The following is an 18,636-nucleotide window of genomic DNA, read 5'->3' as shown; positions in this document are numbered from 1 at the left end:
TCAAAACCAATAATATGTCTGTAGGCCATTTTTAGATAAGTTAAAGCTAATACCATTTTTTTCATCCCAAGTTCATGAAGTAAATGATTTATTAAAGTTATCTCAGCACCATGAGAAATATATTTCTTTGTATATGTATAATCTGTGGGTAGGATAAAATAGGGGGATTGCTGTGGGAAGCATCTAAGAGCGCAATCAGAACAGTGGACTACCTAGATCGGGTCAAATATGGCCGACCTAATTGAATACTCCACAGGACATCTATTCAGTGTCTATTAGCCGATTAGACGTCAAGCTTTTTAGTGGGTCACCACATGTGACCCGTAGACTAGTAAGTCCACTGTTCTGAATGCGGCCTTAGAGTAAAATTAAGCACAATTCGGCCAGATTTGGAAGGGAATGGGATTGAAAATTATGACAGACTGCACAAGGTCAGTGCATCAATGAATAAAAGTTGGCATAATTTATCCACATATTTTTCTGGTTGATTCCTCACAAGTCCTATAGAATGAATCTTTTGCACAACATAACATGTTTGCCACATATTGCATGTTTTAAGACATGCCCCTTTGCTGATAAGTTCAGAGGCAAAAACCTAATTGTGTATATATATTGCCAACTGAGGTTGTTTCTAGGATGCTGGGCTTTAAGCCAATACCTTCATTTTCATTTTGCCTCTAAATGTGAGTTTTCCCTCATAAATTGTGAGGTGATGTAACATTACTGTCATGGCAGATATTGATTTTTCCCCACGTAATGTTGCCAATATTGAAAATAATTTGGCTGGATAGGTTGTTGTTTCTTTTGAGGTCCATTACAATGTTTTCGTGGGAAGATGAGGTTATAATTAAATACCTACTCTGTCCCTGAATTTTGGAAGTCACTGGATAATGTTACTCTTGTGCCGGACGCATTTAGAAACTTCAGACATAGAGCCGAATGTATGATAAAGACATGAGCTTTTTCTGCAGAAAATCGAGAATTCTGCATTTTTTTAAATTCAATATCTGAGGGTTCCTGAGATTCATCAAGGTTAGGTGTTGGGTCCCAGGATAAATGTTCAGAGTTTCTTTTTTTTTTTTTTTTTGAAACCTAAGCTCATGTCTGATGTTATGACGTAAAAGTCTAGGTGACACTTCCTTGCACTATAACAAAAATGTTATCCCTTCACGCAGTTGGCTTTTTTTTTCAATTTTTCAATTTTATTTTATTTAATATTATTATCAAGATAGCGCCAAATATCTTATTTAAATATAACCTTCGTTTAGACCTTCCCAATGTAATATATATGAATTTATATATTCTCATTTATAAGTTAGTCCAGCTATCACCTTGGCCTATTCTAATGTGATATGGCGCACTTACTGCTGTGTACAAGGAGATACAGACAATAGGCACGGAAATAGCTTGGCAATTTGGCATAATTGATTTGTAATTTACTGCACAGCAACTCCCAAGTCTGGCCGGCTATTGCCTAGGAAAGCAGCTTTTTTTTCCTTGCAGGATAGTTCATGTTACCAATCATTAGTGTTATATCAGTGAACAAGTGTGTCTGAAAAAATGAAAAAAAATTACAGATTGTGGTGTCTTTTTTGGACAGAAATCGTTAGAGGTTTTTTTAATGCAATGAAGATAAAGAGCTGAAATTGCATATCTATATGAAGTAATTTTGTCAGTGCTTGTTACTTATAATTTTTCTTCTGTATCCAATATTTTTTATCCTGATTCTCATTTCAAGAACTGCTAATGAAAATAAGCATGTGCCATTACTAATTACATCGGCATTCTATTGGAATGCACGCACAGCAGCATAGCGTACAGTTGAAGCATTTTCCAACAAAGCATTGCTTTTTAATTTTGCATGGGGGAGGTCATTGGCCGACTGACACTAAATGACACGTGCTACATTTTCTTTCTTATTACAATCGTGTATATCTATCTAACCGTGCCCAAGTGGGTGAGTGGCGATGAAAATTAGATCTTGCCTTGATACAGGGTGTCATATTACAACAGGTGAATACACGCTGATAGTCGGATAGTTGCTGAGTATTGATTTTTGCCACCAGTTTGCCAACCAGAACTGTCTGTTGTGTGAGTGTGTTTGCACTTGTGTGTGGATAGATTCAGTTGTTTTTTTGACCCAGCCAGCGCCGCCAAAGACTACCTGTCACAGGACTGTGGAAAAAAAGACTCTAAAGACTCGATCTCCAGTCTGCTATCAGAGAAGCAACGGGCACATCAAAGTTCCAGCAGCAGATCGAGGTTTTTGGATTGCTTTGGTCATTTCATATCAAGTGAAAGACGAGCACCTGTGTCTTAGATTCTGCCCCAGAACTTGCCATCACTTTGGGTAAAAAACGTGGAGATGCAAATTTGCAGAGAGGGTGAGTAATTTATTGTATGATATATGAAATAAATTATTTTCATCAGATGTTGAACGATGCACATTTAGCAAGTGCTTATATGTCAAATTTTTCCTATTTAATACATTTCCAAATAACACTGTATATATATAGTGGTTCAAATAGTATAACTTGAACAAATAACACAGATTATGTTACATTAAAAAATAATATTTGCACAGATAATTTCTCCCCTCTGTGCTTTACAGCCTATAGGGAAAATAAGCATGCCAAATATATAACAAGAAATTTGAAGAAGGTGCAGTTTTGGTGTTTTTTCAACTGCTGGAAAGAGTAATTTTTTTTTTCACGGAAATATTATGTGTTGTGTAGGAAACGAGCACTAATCCTTTTATGTGTTACAGGGCAAGATAATAATTTAGAAGAAGTTTTAACCCTTCATGGAAACAATTTTTTAAAGAGACAATTCATTGTTTTGTCATCATTGGCCCATAGACAAATTGAACGAAAAACCTATTTCAGTGTGCTGTGGTCATTCTAAATATATATATCATGCAAAAAAAAAAAATACAATTCTGATTTGAATCCAACCTGTACAAAATTTTTCCATATCATAATGTTGTTAAAATGTGTTTAAAATAATAAATCAATTATTATGTAGAAAAATATGCGCAATTTGCTTCATTTTAGTTAAACAACCTGTTTCTTTTGACTTTTGAAGAGGGGTTGTAATTCTTACAGTATGGTAAAGTGGTGCTTTCTTCTGTTTGGGTTAATATATTAGCAAAACATACAGAAGTCACTGAGGGAGGGAGTGCCTGTGTATTCAGGTTGCTTGTTAGAAAACAAATTAAGTTGTATTGTGATATTGTAAGCTGAAGTAACTAGTAGAACAGCTGAATTCCTAAAATGTTTTTTTTTTTATTGAATTTGTTCAAGGTATTCACTATTGTGTGAGTGACACATGCATGAAATAAGGTATAGGGTTTTAAATTACCATAAATTTACCTGCAGTGAGCCAGGTACAAATTTTACAATCATGTGTTTTTTTTTTTTTTTTTTTTTTTACTGAAGTCTCTGTACTTCTTCATGGATAAAGAAAGCCAAGGTATGTAGTTATTCTGTGCATATATTGTTTTTACTGTGTGTAAAAAGACAAATTGCCAACATTATGCCAACATTATCAATATACTCAATGTAATTTCATCTTAGGGGTTTAACCCCCTTGGGGTTACAGTCCATTTGAAAACAGGGGATTGGGTGTTTGGACAGAGAGAAGGCGCAATTGAATTATTACAGTCTCTTGGGCGATATGGCACAATATTTCTAAGGATTGAAAAATATCTGCCTCAGCATAAGAATTACATAGATTATTTATTTTGTGAAGTGAGCTTGAATTTTCTGTAAAAGACATTGATAGGACAGTGCTTTCAAATTGATTATAATCACTTGTGTTTGTAAAGGTACACAAAATGGTAACTGCCTCGCTGAGAAAAATGCAATTTTTTTTTACTGGATTATGTAACCTTTAGAAAATACTAGGTATGGTAATTAGTCAATCTTTTCAAGTGGAAAAAATGTGAATTTTACAGAGTCAAAGTCAAATTTTATTTTCAAATTAGAACAATCCTATTGAGTTAAAGCAACAAAATTGGAAAGCAGCCTACTCCTTAGTTCTATGCTATATGGATAGAAATATAATTTTTGTGATTATAAAGTTGTGTATCTGAAAGTTTTGCCCATTGAAAGATGTTAATACCTGCGTCTTACTTTTTGCTGAAGATCATTACAGAATTGAGGCCCAGTTATGGAGAAAAGCAGAAAATTAACCCTCACCCCCCAACCCTAGCCCCATCTCTCCCCTCCCCCTCCCTCCTCCCCCATTGATAGAATCTGGTTTCTTTCTCATACTTAAGCCCTAATGGTTGCTATTTACCTGATAAGTAGATTCAATCAGCTGGTAAACACCCTGCGTCAACAAAAGGAAAATACCTGAATTGATATTTAAATAGATCAGCTGAGCAAGGACCGTTCTTATAATGTACGGGTGAGTAAATAAACAAACAAAGTTGAAAATCATGCCCTTTATATGTCCGTTATAGTCAGTTACGAACTTAACACATTTTATATAGTCTCTTCTAGGAGTGTAATGGAAAGTCTTGGTACAGGTAGGTATGTTGTCCTCATGAACATATTTGTATTAATTATTGGGAACTTCAAACAACAAGATTATATACAGTGTAGCATGTGTAACTGAAGATGTTTTTATGATCTACAGCATGCTTTCAGTACATGAAGTTTAAGGATACATTTCACTCTACCGGTATATGACCCGATGTAAGTCATGTTATTCACATCAATAAAAGCAACCTAAATTCAGATCACCCAACAAAATCCTCAAAGGAATAACAGCTTGAATGTTAAAATTGTTGAAGTTTTCTATTTTACTGCAGTCTTGTTGATACAGTACTTTAACAGAGGTACAATATGGAAGCTTACAATAAATTTCAACAACTTACACCCAGAGTTAAAGAGAGTTGTAAAAGTCTAATTAATAAATTATTATATATCCATTTCAGTCTGATGGTTATGTTTGACTTATTATGATATACAGGTCATTTATAATAATTATTTAATAAATATTATGTAATATATAAGACTGGTCTTTTATTTTTCTTCAAAGATTTTAACATAAGCATTACAAATTAGCACATTAATTTTTTTTTTTATGTTCAAGACCAGCAACTAATGTACCAGTACATGGACCTGTTGTAACAGGGCCGTAGCAATAGTCCGAAGGTTCATTGGTCCAAATGTTCACCACAGAATCTTCGGACCAATGAACCCTTGATTAAAAAAGCGATGAAAATGTTACCGTTTTTTGGACCAATGAACCTTCGGACTATCGAGACGCCCCCGTTGTAACAATGTTTTATTCTTCGTTTATGCCAGTCCTTTTTTCTGTATCAACCCAGAATGAGCATATTAAATTTCTATGATAATAATTATCTTCTACATTGTACATGTACCTGTATATGCAGGTACATGTACAATTTAACTGGATTCACCAGACGCAAATGTCACGAAACAAAAAAATTGTACAACTACAGAGCTGAATGTATCACAAAGTTTATCGTCTGCAGTTGACACGAAAATGTCAGCTGGACTCTGCATCAGGGACGTGGCATTTATTTGTCCTTCATGCCCAGGCATCTCATGACAGAGAATCATTACCTCTCCCCAACAAATAAATTAATGCAGAGAACTCCAGAGACCCATCACACTACTGAGCATGAGGCTAAATTATTTCTGATCTTCAGATAATATCTGATTTGCCAGCCTTGGTGTGTATATGGTGGGGATGGTGGCCGTAATCAACAGGTTGGTTGCTGCATGAAGGTATTCCACAGACCAGATGCTATCACTTGGGATTTTAAGGATGCATTTACAGACTAACACAATACATTAGGAGGTATATGCTATAGGATAGATGTTATCTTGGTTTATGCCAAGTCTAGTTGGCAAATGTGGGGGGCATGTTTGATGGGGTTCAGGATGCACACAGGAAGATATTTTGAGATAGTCAAATGACTGTAGATTTTATCTTCTTTATTCTAGGACTATGGGCATATAGGAATTCAAATGAGTGAAGTCGCCTCCTGAAGTACTGAATCTGTACAGATATATACAAGTATTTCAAGGTATATTCATATTATATAAATGTAGTATTTTATATACTGAAAGACAGGCTGGATGCAGAATATCATTCTGTAGATGGAACCAGGGATTTATAATTTATAAATTTACTTGACTGTATTACATTATTATACATCACGTACATTGGACTTGTCTGGACAATTCAGTCAGCAGGAATTATTAACAGTGTAAAGGATTTGATGTGCAGCTTAAACTTGATCAGGTAAGTATTGTTCCAGTTTTGTTTTCAAAGAGACAGTCAGATGCTTAAGTTCATTATATAGTTGTTATTAAATACATCACATGTTTAAAACAAAACCTTAATATAATAAGCTGAGGACATACAGGAAAATTAAACATCAATATGAACCCGAACCATACTTGAAAATGAATATTTCACGCACCCACAAAATACTTTTGGCAAAAATGAGAATTAGTGACCATGACCTAGAAATTGAAAAAGGGCGGCATACAATCCCAAAAACACAACTTTCAGAACGAAAATGCCCTCATTGTAATGAGGTAGAAGATGAAATACATTTTTTCCTAAAATGCGCCCATCACAAAATTGAAAGGAAATTGCTGTTTGAATGCATACCAGAGGTAAACTTGCAAGGTCTAACAGACGAGGTCAAACAGCTTGACATCATTCTAAACCCACCCACTGAGCAGAGTGCGATTGCAGTAGGGAATTTTGTAAGTAAAATTATGAAAAAACGTAATTAACTGGAAGTGCACAAATGATTTCATGCATCTCACCTGCATATTAAGAGAATGTATATTGTGTAACATTATATAAGTATAATTTTTTTTTTTCTCTCTTTCATTTACTTACTATCATTACTATCTTTTCGTATGTATAATGTATAGTAGTTAGAGAGCCTCTAAATGTAAAAACATTTCAGTGCTCAATAAATTATTATTATTATTATTAATATACATTTACTGTGGAGGATGATCGAACACTGAGAGACATGCCAGAACCTAGCTAGGCAAGAATGTACCAGTACATTACGTTATTTAATGTACTGTGGTTTAACTTATAAAAAATTGACTGAAATACCACTGGATGTGATCGTGTGATGATGTATTAGCACATGATGAACTCTGTCAACAACACTAAGTAGGCTATATGGTGCTCAGCTATCATTGTAGTCAGGAAACCACAAAAAAAGTCAGTGCACATGTAGTTTTATAATGATAAATAGAATGAAATATCTAAGTCTATCTTCTGCCATGGATATTACACCATATAAGTGATCTCAGAGGAGTTGAGAATCTAGGCATATGTATTAACAAGGGCACAGGTAAGTTGCCTACAGGTGGTGGAGATACACTGTGCAACTGAATGTGTTTTTGACATGCTACATGTGCACTATTAATCTCTCTCTCTCTCTCTCTCTGTCTTTCTGTCTCTTTCTCTCTCTCTCTCTCACACACACACACACACACACACACACACACCTCTATAATCTGTTACTAAAGGAGAAATACCTACCGGGCAACTTGTTGTTTAGCACAAGGTGTCAAGCCTCAACTGTGAATGTTCAGTCAGGTCGGTCTGTTGAGTGTCACAAAGGTATTTTTATCATGATGTTTTTGTTTTTTCTTTTGCCCCTAAGGAATATCTTCACCTTTGATAAAATAACTATGGCCCCATACAAAGGGCGACTGAGGTAAAAAATGGAACACAAGTATACAGTGAAGTTGCAGCTAAAATTATCCATGCATGTAAATACATGTTAACAAACATTAGCTTAAATGAAATATTTTTACCAAACCCTATAAATAATAAAAAACTAATAAGATATTTGATCAAGTTTTAGCCAGTCAGTAATTCATTTTTAATATATTAGAGTCTCAGAGTTTACGTCCATGTTATGTTGACCTCAAATTTGAATTACGCCGGGAAAATGGAAAAATGACGCCTGGATTACAGACTTAACTGAGCAAGTATGAACAGCAGTTTTCATCTCCTGCTCATTTATGCCCGGAATTTTGAGTTTACACATCAATTCAGACTACTTTCTGTCTGGTTTCCTCCCGAGTTAAACCTGGACCTTTTATACAGGAAATTTAAATATTATGACACCATGATATCAAGTTATGAATATTCAGAACTTTTTCATTTGTGCTTCTCTAGCTTCATTCTTGCTTCTCTAAGTTTGTCCACAAATGATTATATATAACCTTTCTTCAATATGTCAAATTCATTTATTGGGGGGGGGGGGGGGGGGACAGAAAGATCACCAAGGCTAGAAAATAATCATATGGGGGTCAGAGCCCAAGAGAATTATTCCTTGATCTGTTTATTGGAACTTATTTGATAATTAAAAGTACACTGTACACATTAAAAAAAAAATCCCCAAAGATATATTTTCTATGTCTACATGTCTTGCAAATCTACTGATCTTTCCCAATTCAGACCTTAAAAAATTATATAAATACCCTCATTGACAAATAAAAGTACTTGACATTGACAGTTCCTCCTGAAAATATTTAATGTGCAGGAAGACATGCCATTCTAAGTGACCGGCCTTCCATTTAGAACCAAATAACTGAATAGAAAAATGTAAAGAGCATTAAATCCAAATGCAGGGATGCTGGTAGAGCAATGAATCACGAGTATAATAATAATATTATTATTATTATTATTATTATTATTATTATTATTATTATTATTTATTTATTTATTTATTTATTTTTTGAGAAAAATTAATTTTTGTGGGTAAATCCAGTATGGAGTACCTTTAAATAATATTGAAGCCTGGTCACATTAAATTGGCAGTGTTCTGCAGTGTCATATTATACATGTATCTCTGTGGGAGGTGATGATCTCGCTATACCATATTGGCTTTCATTATTGCATATTCCATTAGCCAGAAAAAGAGAGACACCATGAGTAGTTATTTAATGGCCGATGAACAATGCCTGAATGTTCAGGGCCCGGGAACTGAGGGAAGCCCAAGAGGATTCATCTGTGATCTACTTAATTGGAACTATTCGATAGATTAAAGTTAGCCAACTGATCCACTTGTAATGGCATCATAGAAATTCAATGCACTCAGGTGCTTTACTGAATAAAAGCATGCTGGTGAATCAATTTGTCTAAATTGATTTCGTTACCTTTTGCAGAAACTGTGGCAATATATTAAACCAATGAAGTAAAAGACACTTCTTCTCAAAACCTGAGAGTGTTCTATAGCTATTATATTAGCTGTATGTGGCTTCTATCAGGTGTCTGCTAGAAAGATTTACGACTGGATCCCATAAGAATTATTTAATGGATAATAGTTTGCAAATTGATCCTCTTGCGTCATCCAATAATTCATTTGGATGGTCAAATAGAATAGTTTTTACGTATATATATATATTCTGTTGAACTGGATGGTTATTAAGTTTAGGAGTTTATCTAATTATCTTGCTGCTTAGTCTTTTACTGTCAAAAACAGGGGCGGATTTAGGCCGTCTTCTGGGTCTTCCGGAAGACAGTCAGTTTTTCAAGTTTTTACATTGTCAGGCATCTAATGTTTTCTGTCGGAAGACAGTCAAAAATGGAGGATGGATCAACAAAGATAATTTGGAAGACTGTCAGAAAATATCTTTGGATCCGCCCCTGAAAAAGTCCTAATACTCGTACAGGTAAAGCTTATTACAGGATAAAAGATTTATCAAAATTGACTCCATGACCTATTGTAGAAACCACAATGACACTATGTTATTCCATATTAGAGACTAATACTGGACATGTGCCACCTAAGCCACTCACATGCAGTTACTATAGATTTCAAGACTGCTGAAAATGATCAAAAACCCTGAAGGGCATCACTAATGGAGATTAAGGATAAGATTGATAACAAATGTGTGATTTCATGGCCATTTTTAGCAGACAATGTGTTTGACGTGACTACACAGTCACAGTATAAATTAAGTCTGTTGTATCACAGACTCAGTCCAAAAAAGAAAAAAAACTTCACAATTTAGGACTTATAAAGAGCAGGAAGTCTCTGTGTGGATAGGATTTAAGGGTGCGTCTCGATCATTCAAATGAAGGTTCATTGGTCTGAAAAATTGTATCATTTTCATCAGTTTTTTAATCGAGGGTTCATTGGTCCTAAGCTTCTGTAGTAAACATTCTGACCAATGAACCTTCAGACTACTGCTATGGTTCCAGGATTCAATACCTTAATTTTGTGCAAAAAACATGACTCTCTATGAAGTCCATTATTCCATATTAGACATTGATGCATATTCAATTAGGCAGACACAGTTGAATGTCTGCTGAAAGCAGCTGTGCAATGATAAAGACATTACAGGGTTGAGATGGGGAGACCCAAGAGGATAAGAAGCCAAAGGAAATTATTCGACTCATTCTGGTAATACATATTATTGTTCAATTGATTCTCTGGCAGCAGTGCCCGGGCTTTTGTAAAGATAAGTGATAAATGATAATAAGTGCACAGTAACTTGTTCGACAGATTCCTTGTGACACATCCGTAGTGTGTCATACGCCCATGTCATAGGCTGCATTCAGAACTGTGGACTAACTAGTCCGCGGGTAAAATGTGGCGACTCACTAATCCGCTAATAGACTCTAAATAGATTTCCAGTGGGGAAGTATTCATGTGGTTCTGCCATATTTGACCCTCGGACCAGTTATTCCACTGTTCTGAATATGGCCATTGTAATGCAGAGGTTATAAGAAATATATACTGAAACTCAGGGTATTATGTTCAGGTACCCTTGTATAATTTTTATCATGAATGTTTTTGTATTATTTAGTGTGATATAGCATTCCATAACAAAGAGGAATGGTTTCAGCTGAGCATTAGGGTTCATTTCCACTGAAGTTATCAGCCTATGTAGATCGATCCAACTGATCAGTGGGGACTCTCACTGTATGCAGTCAGTGAATGAACAAGCCTTTTTTTGTTTCCAACATACACATATTACTGCATTCTACCCAATACCAGGAGGGGGCGTGTTAATCTGTTACGTACACTCATTGCATTCAGCAAAAGCCCTTGCAAAGTTGGATCAATTTGCATAAACCAATAGCTTCAACAGTAATGAGCTCTTAGGTTAATTCTATAATTCATACATCATGGCAGACATATTAGTTAAATCTGATGAGAATATAATGACATCATTCTTGAGTTATCAGAATGAGTAACCTCCAAGACCAAAATTTCACATAAATCTTTCTGATAAGCATAATAATGTACAAAGAGAACAGGCTTGTGTGCCTGTTTTGATCTCCAATCGTTTCCTAGACATTCAGATTCCCATTTGGCTATAATTTCTCCATTTTGCTTGGTGATCTAAAATAGCTGAGCTATCTAAAATAAAAGAGTGGTTTCCAACAATCCTGAGATCCATCATGATTTATTTCTGAAACTATTTTCTGTACAGACATCCACCTGTGCCTTTGACATATACATTTCCCTGTTAATCAATGCATCCATCCATCCATCCAGTCATCTGACGTGGGTTAGCCCTATTTTCAGTCTAAAGTATGCTCCTGTGTGAACAGACTTCTATTACTAGCTGTTGGTATGATGGATGTTTTTCATTAAATAACCATCATCAGGTAATTGAACATACAGCACTACCTGTTCAGGTATTATATGGAAATGGCACTATTTTTTAATATGGTAATGCTTCTAAATTTTCATACACCTCACATAATTGTTATTATTATTGTTGTTGTTATTGTTATTATTATTTCTCTTATTATTTTCATTTATTTATTTATTTTTGTTTATTTTTTTAAATTTTTGTTTCCTTTGCAAAAGATGATTTGTGTTATGAAATGGCAAGAATTAAATTTGCTCCTTCGTAACCTCAGAATCGTCCCCTACATTTTTACTATAATTGAAATATTGTTTTTAAGACATTATATACCAATAACAAAATGCCACTGTTTGTAATCATGCAGTGAATAATTACCCTGTTTCATTGGCTGTAAGTTAGCAAAATTGAAGTCTTGGCACTTAAGGAGACTGTATTGTAACCGTTCCAAGATATATCGTGGGTAAGATATTGGTTGAGACCACCTTGGAGTAGTGAATGATAGAGGCCATGTGGTATTCAGGAGTCCATTGTTCATTGCCCAATAGTTGGGGTTAAATAACTGCAGCATGTCACAAAATTATGATCTTTGAACTGGTTTGTGTTAAATAGTTCTTTAGTAAGTTTCTCATCATAATTGGGTCACTCGCAATTTGTTTTCAAGAGTTTAGATCAATGGATTGCATATCTGTTAGCGAGTACGTATTTCATTAAAAAAACGAAACGTCTCTAATGTTACCAGTTCCAGCTAGTGTGCATGCTGCTCGATCTATACCAGGAAAATGAGCAAAAATTAACACCTAATTCTGGCTCAATTACCGGTTTAGGACCTAACTCACTAAGCAAAGTGTGAACAGCAAGGCATCTCCCAATTGTCTTTTACCAGGGAAGCACCGTTTGTCAATGAAAATCCCCAAGAGATTCAGGAACGTGATCATGCAAAATTCAATAAGTAAACATAATATATTTATGCGAGTAGACAATTGTCAGGCTTCCACTGCTTTTAAAGTAACTAATCGCTGCTTTTTTATTGATTTCTCATTTTTTCTGTTACAGAGGGGGAGAGAACCTGATCTGAGGACAGAACGTTCAGAACATTTGCCAAGCTGAGAGCAGACATGATGACTGTGCTCAGATAATGTGGCTGCTGTTGAAATAACGCTGTCATGCCGAGTTAAGCACAGTTGAGGACATTTTCTGGAAAAACTGTTTCAGGTGAGGAAGGTTTTAGATGGAGTTAGTGTTGTTTTTCATGTTGGCTCTTTTCAATTCTATGTATTTTTTGTGTTGTGCATCATTTTGGACTGTTTTTTGATAGGAATTCTCCAATTTTTACAGTATACTACAATTATATATAATTTTTGGAAACAGGATTTTTATCCCTGCACTTTTGATTCAAAAGATGGGGATCATGCTATTTATGTATCAGATTTTGTATTGAATATGCGTCTATTTTTCTGTTCATGAGGCTCTGTAGTATTTCAGACATTATATTGCTTTCGACTTTGTTTTATATAATTTTATGTATATACCATAGAAGTCTCATAGAATTATTCTACATTGTATTACATTGCATTACATTGGTTGGGATATGAATGAACTGTGTAAGAAAATAAGCTTGATAACATGATTTTATGATAAACAGTGTCGTGCATTTGGTAACATATGATATTGCAGTCTTAATATATATCAATACAGAAGGAATGAAAATAATTGTAAAATAATTTATAAATCAAATACTAGGTACATTAGGTGATAACCTAACAACCTAGTGTTGGTGGCAACCCACAAGCCTTAAAAGATTTATAATACTGATGATGAGAGGTTAAATGTGCTGTTATAATTTCCTTTCATGGGTAGCATGTGAGGCTTAATATTGGCACGTGTTAATGAAATTACTTGGAGGAAGCCAGAAAACCTATACTGGCATTGATGTATTGTTTTCAGTCTGTGTAAGCTGCCTACATATCAGAACTGTTTAGTCTGACTTAGGGCGTATTCCCAGACATTTAGAGCGATCTATCCCCATGGGGAGTCTCACTAGATTACTGTCAGTTAATCCGGCTTTAATGTCCGTCCCGCCTACTACAAGCTGTAAGGGGGTAATTAACTTTCGACCCCTCTCGGCTGACAGCTATTTAGCGTGAACCCCCAGGGAGTTAGGTCGATCTAGTTTGGATCGATCTAATCTCTGAGAATGGGATCTTAGTCATGCAGTTTTGTACATAACAGAATCATTGGTCTAAGGCTGCGTTCACAACCAGTTGACCGCAGACTAACTAGTCTGCAGATCAAATATGGCGTGCACTTGACAATGGATTCCTATACCTCTCAGGCTTGCTGTTCCAGCTGAGACAATTAAATTTCAGCGTGCTTTCAAGTGGGTCAGACCATATTTGATCCTTGGACTAGTTAGTCCATGGATCAGCTGGTTGTAAAAGCAGCCTAAAGCCGGTCAATTCAGAGGATACATTTGAATTTTTTGCCTCAAAAAATATACCATGTTGGATCAAATTGTGTACTACTATAGGCACATAATGGGGACTTAATGTTCCCTATAGATGTGTATTGAAGCCTCATGCAGCTAGACAGATTCCCAGGTCTGGTATATAGTCCTATAAATGTAAGCGTGTATCTCGATATCCAGACTGGCTCTATAATTGGTTCCTCCAGAACAAAAGCCTTGGATGGAAAATTGTCTTACTGACCAGTGTGTCACTGATTAAGTGCCATGACTTATTTACGTGTTTATTGAGTGCTGAAGACTGAGACCAGGTCCTGCGGGAGTGATCTGTGGAGTTGCTGCAAAATCACCATAGCATGCTAGATATAGCAGGCCTGTAGCCAGAAATTTCAAAGGGTTTTTTTTTTTCTGAAAAAGTGGACCTTTTACCATATAATCCCCATGTATCTAGATCAAATTTTACCCAGAGTGGACCTTTTCCCAGCAAAAAGGGCTACGGGCCTGGATAGTATAGATATACTCTCTCTCTCTTTCATATAGATATACTCTCTCTCTCTCTTTCTCTCTCTTCTTTTCTTCCTTCTTCCTTTTTCTCCATCTCATTTACTTCTTCTTCTCTCTCTCACTCTCTCCCTCTCCTCAAAAATAAATAAATAAATAAATAAATAAATAAATAAATAAATAAATAAATAAATAAATAAATAAAAGCAAACTTAACCCATTTAAGGTCAATATAATATATTTCATGGAAATCATCAATTATGACTTGCAGCAATATTCGCATCATATCAGACAGATTATCTCTCCAAACCCATAACACCGCAAAATGTATTCTCTGAAGGTATGATGAAACTGCCCACATATCTGGTGCAGTGATGAATTATGTATTTGGTGAACAATGTCAGGGAAAATGACATTGTTTATTGATTAAAATATTATGAGTTTGTTCCAAGTTTTTTTTCTATTTATTTTTTATTTTAGATATAAGTATATAAAATATTTGTTGCTTATTTCTATCAAAGAGGAAATGGTATTTCCCTTTTTATTTTTCAATTGCATTTACTGTTATTAATACTCTGATACTGGAAAAGGCAGATCAAGGTACATGTGTATGCTGATATTTAAGAAGAGTAATGTACGTTTCTAGAGCACTTTGTAGCTCACGTGTGTTTCAGGCCTTATAAAGGGATCGTGCATTTGTGAACTCAAATCTCAGAATTGTGAGCACAAATGCCAAAATTATCAACGGGAGCCACAAATTAAGAGCCCATGCACAGTGTTATGACCTACAAATCGCTCTGACGCTGTGTTCGTGGCTACTAATTTTACGTTTGGGTACTTAATCCGTGGTTGGAGTTTCTAATTTGGACATTTGTGCTCCAAAATCTATGGCTTGTGGTAGCAAACAGAAATTATCCTTTTTGAGGCCCGTGTATAAAGCAGTGTAAAACAAGTATTTCTACCACACAATGTAGTTACACTAATTGTGACGATCAATTTAATGGCTCAGGTGTTGTTTCAAGTGTTTCTTATTTGACAGTAGCAGGTGTTTATATATTGTGAGACAACCATCGTGGAAACAATAATATATGTTTTAATTTCATATTTACTTGACTGTATTGTACATACAACTTGTATGTGTAATTAGCGTCAGCTGTGATCCTATACACTCATCAAATATCACAATATAGGAGACAATTATTGGATATTTGGTATCCTAGTCCATGCCCATTTATTATTTAAACAGGCTGCACATATAATAATGTAACTATTCCAGATAAATGACACATCTCATATTTGGTACATTATATGTGCTTATGTCCAGTAGTTTAACTTCCTCTGCTAAGAAAATTGAATGTTAAAATAGGTTTTGGGTTGACTCTTGTGATAAAAAATTAATTTGTTCTTAAAGAATCTAATTTTTTTCTTACCTTTACTGTTTCTTACCTGTAAGCCCCTTTGTTGAAGTATGGGAACATAAAATGCCTCAAAGGTTAAAAACACATTTATTCTCTTTAGAAACAAATGTACTTTTTATGATAAATTAATATAATTGTTTTAACTGGTTTAGAAATGGAAATGTATGGCACATAGTCATCCTATATTGTCATTGTCTGAATATAAAAATTTATACAGTATTTAAGGGAGGCTTCACAATGTGTCTAGCGTACTAGCTACTGCATACCAAGGGGAACTCTTGCTGATTGCAATCGGATTAACAGATTAGCACATCTCTACCTGGTGATTAAGTACATAAGAAACATTTGGTGTGTTAATCTGATTGCAACTAGCATGCCATTGGGTACTTTTGGAGTTTAGAGTGTGCAGTACCTAGTACATGAGATATTCATTGTGAATGTACCCTTAGACTTGGTAAGTCATAAGAGATGGGTTGATAAAAATCATTTTAAGATAATCAGACCACAGGAGAAACGATTTTGTTCAGTCATTCCAATCCAGCAACTGTTGAAGTAACGCCATGTCTCGTTTGTTCTCTCAATCCGAGACTTGTCTTCAGGACATTTGATTGATTTTTTTTTTATTCGTATTTGTGTGTGTTAATCCCAAAATTGCAACCACTAAGTATAAATTGTCTGACTTGCTGTCCTGGTTACCGTTGAGATTTCCTGCTGTTAATTTAATTTCCACTTAGATGTTGTTACCGAGTGGAATGATTAATATTTTATGTATTAAGAAATAATTATTTGTATTAATGAAGTCATGACCTTCGCCCACTAGTATTATTGATAAATGCTGCAATAACTCACAAAAAAAAAAAAAAAAAAAAAAAAACAATTATTCCTGTGAAGATTAAAATAATTGTTGTTTTTAATAAAAAAAGACTTAAGATTTTTTGCTTGTAGACAGCCAAGAAGCTTCATATGTCATCAGGAATGTATTCCCATGATACATTCTTAATGTCATCTATGTTGCTCACAAATTTCAAAAACCTCAATTATTTCAGTGATAGCAAAAAAAAAGCTACTAAATATGTTTTGTGCAGCCAAGCAGGACTGCAAGTCGTAGATTAAATTTTGTTTTTCTCATTTTCTTCTTCTGACTTTTTACTCTGCTGTTTACCACTGTGACTCAGTGCAGTTAATTCCAAAAGTTCAAGAAAGTCATTGTAATTAGAGGGTGGAAAGGGGGGTCTGGCATGAGAATTTCTGAGGCTCTGGGTATGGTCATGCATTTGTGTGCGTGTGTGTGTGTGTGTGTGCATGTGTGTGCATGTGTGCATTTATATTTCCAACTATATTAATTTTAGGATTTTTTTCTAATTTTTCAGAATGACCTAGCTTGAATTACTGCAGATATACAGTTGCAGACAAAATGTCATTACGTGGAAAACCAGAAAAAGGAATTATCAATGGCGTTGCTGTCCCCATGGAGGATTATGGGACAATTTCAACAAATTCTGGAGATGATAAGGTCAACTTTATCAGGGAAGATGAATTGGTAAGTGATATTTATTGTCAATAACCTATCTCATCTATTTCAGTGTGCTGCATCCACTTTTCTCATTATATCTTTTTTTCATAGTTTATATTGTTATTTATTGATGCTGAATATTGGGCTAAATTTTATGAGGTGATGACAAATATGTCGACTGATCATCAACACTGTTGTTTTTTTTTTTTCTTCTTTTTTTTCAGTTTGGCAGCCTGGTTTGCTTCATAACCAGTTCTGTGAATGTTCATTTTTTTTGTTTTTCTTTCTTTTTTTTTTATTGCAGATTTTGTATTGATTGATGCATTTCAGCCAGTTTTGGATCCATCAAAGTCAGCCTGTCTCTCTTCCTCCTTCACTTTCTCTCTTTCTCAGTGCCTCTTTAAGTCAGCTATGTACATTATGATATCTCCATTTTTTAGTCCACTTACAGTAATGCATTTGAATTGGTGGTAACCATGCTAAGGACATCATGATATAATAGCAATAAATATAATTTGGTTTATTGATTGCTATGCTTGCAGGCAAAGATGTCATCATCATTATTTTTTGGCAAATTACATTATAGACTGAGATAGTCGAAATAGGAAAAATATGATTTTGCTGTCTACATAAAGCAATTTAAGAAGGTATTTTTATCAAGGGGTGTTTTAGAATTTGGCACAGCCTAATAATTTTACATTCAAAATGTTTTCACAAGTGGAGTGTTATCATGGTGATCAATTATTATAGATAATTAATTACAGAGTTGCACTTTGAAATTAAAAAACCAACAATTTCTCCAGAAAGTTAACTAAAAATAAAAAATCTTAATGGGAATTTTTGGTACTTTGAGTTAGAGTGTATCAGTGGCTATTGATTTGCTTTGAATTGAAATATATATATATTACATAAGCCCCACTGGTGCAAAAACAGTTTGGGATGCATTTCAACTTGATATATTAGACACAACATTTGATATGATGATTGAAAGCCTGACAGATTAAACTATCATTGCCAATATGAAGAAAATTATAGCTTTCTTATTTCAGCAGTTACAGGTTATCTTAAATTACTAATTTTGAAATATAGGGGTCCCAGATGTATATATTG

The 18,636-nt window shown here is 34.7% G+C and overlaps 1 protein-coding gene across 9 annotated transcripts in view; it reads left to right on the top strand.

The window, feature by feature from the left end:
* Positions 1-2,223: 2,223 nt before the first annotated feature.
* LOC106161044 (anoctamin-7) overlaps positions 2,224-18,636 on the top strand; it is a 37,746-nt gene continuing 21,333 nt past the window's right edge. For 3 of the 9 annotated variants that reach the window (XM_086995124.1, XM_086995123.1, XM_086995122.1), the window contains exon 1: positions 17,384-17,553. Coding sequence is in view for 6 of the 9 variants with exons in the window: in XM_086995117.1 (XP_086851243.1) it covers positions 17,428-17,553 (126 nt within the window). In the remaining 3 variants the exon portion in view is untranslated. Of the gene's footprint in view, positions 2,385-5,687; positions 5,836-5,908; positions 6,065-6,099; positions 6,283-7,345; positions 7,367-12,686; positions 12,846-17,383; positions 17,554-18,636 lie in introns of those variants that run through there. The other 6 variants (XM_086995121.1, XM_086995120.1, XM_086995117.1 and 3 more) reach the window with 5 other exon arrangements.

Source organism: Lingula anatina, chromosome 9, assembly GCF_051362555.1.
Source record: "Lingula anatina isolate TDL-2025a chromosome 9, LinAna3.0, whole genome shotgun sequence".
Lineage (NCBI taxonomy): Eukaryota > Metazoa > Brachiopoda > Lingulata > Lingulida > Lingulidae > Lingula > Lingula anatina.
Note: the sequence above shows the minus strand (reverse complement) of the source record. Positions and strands in the feature narration are given on the sequence as shown.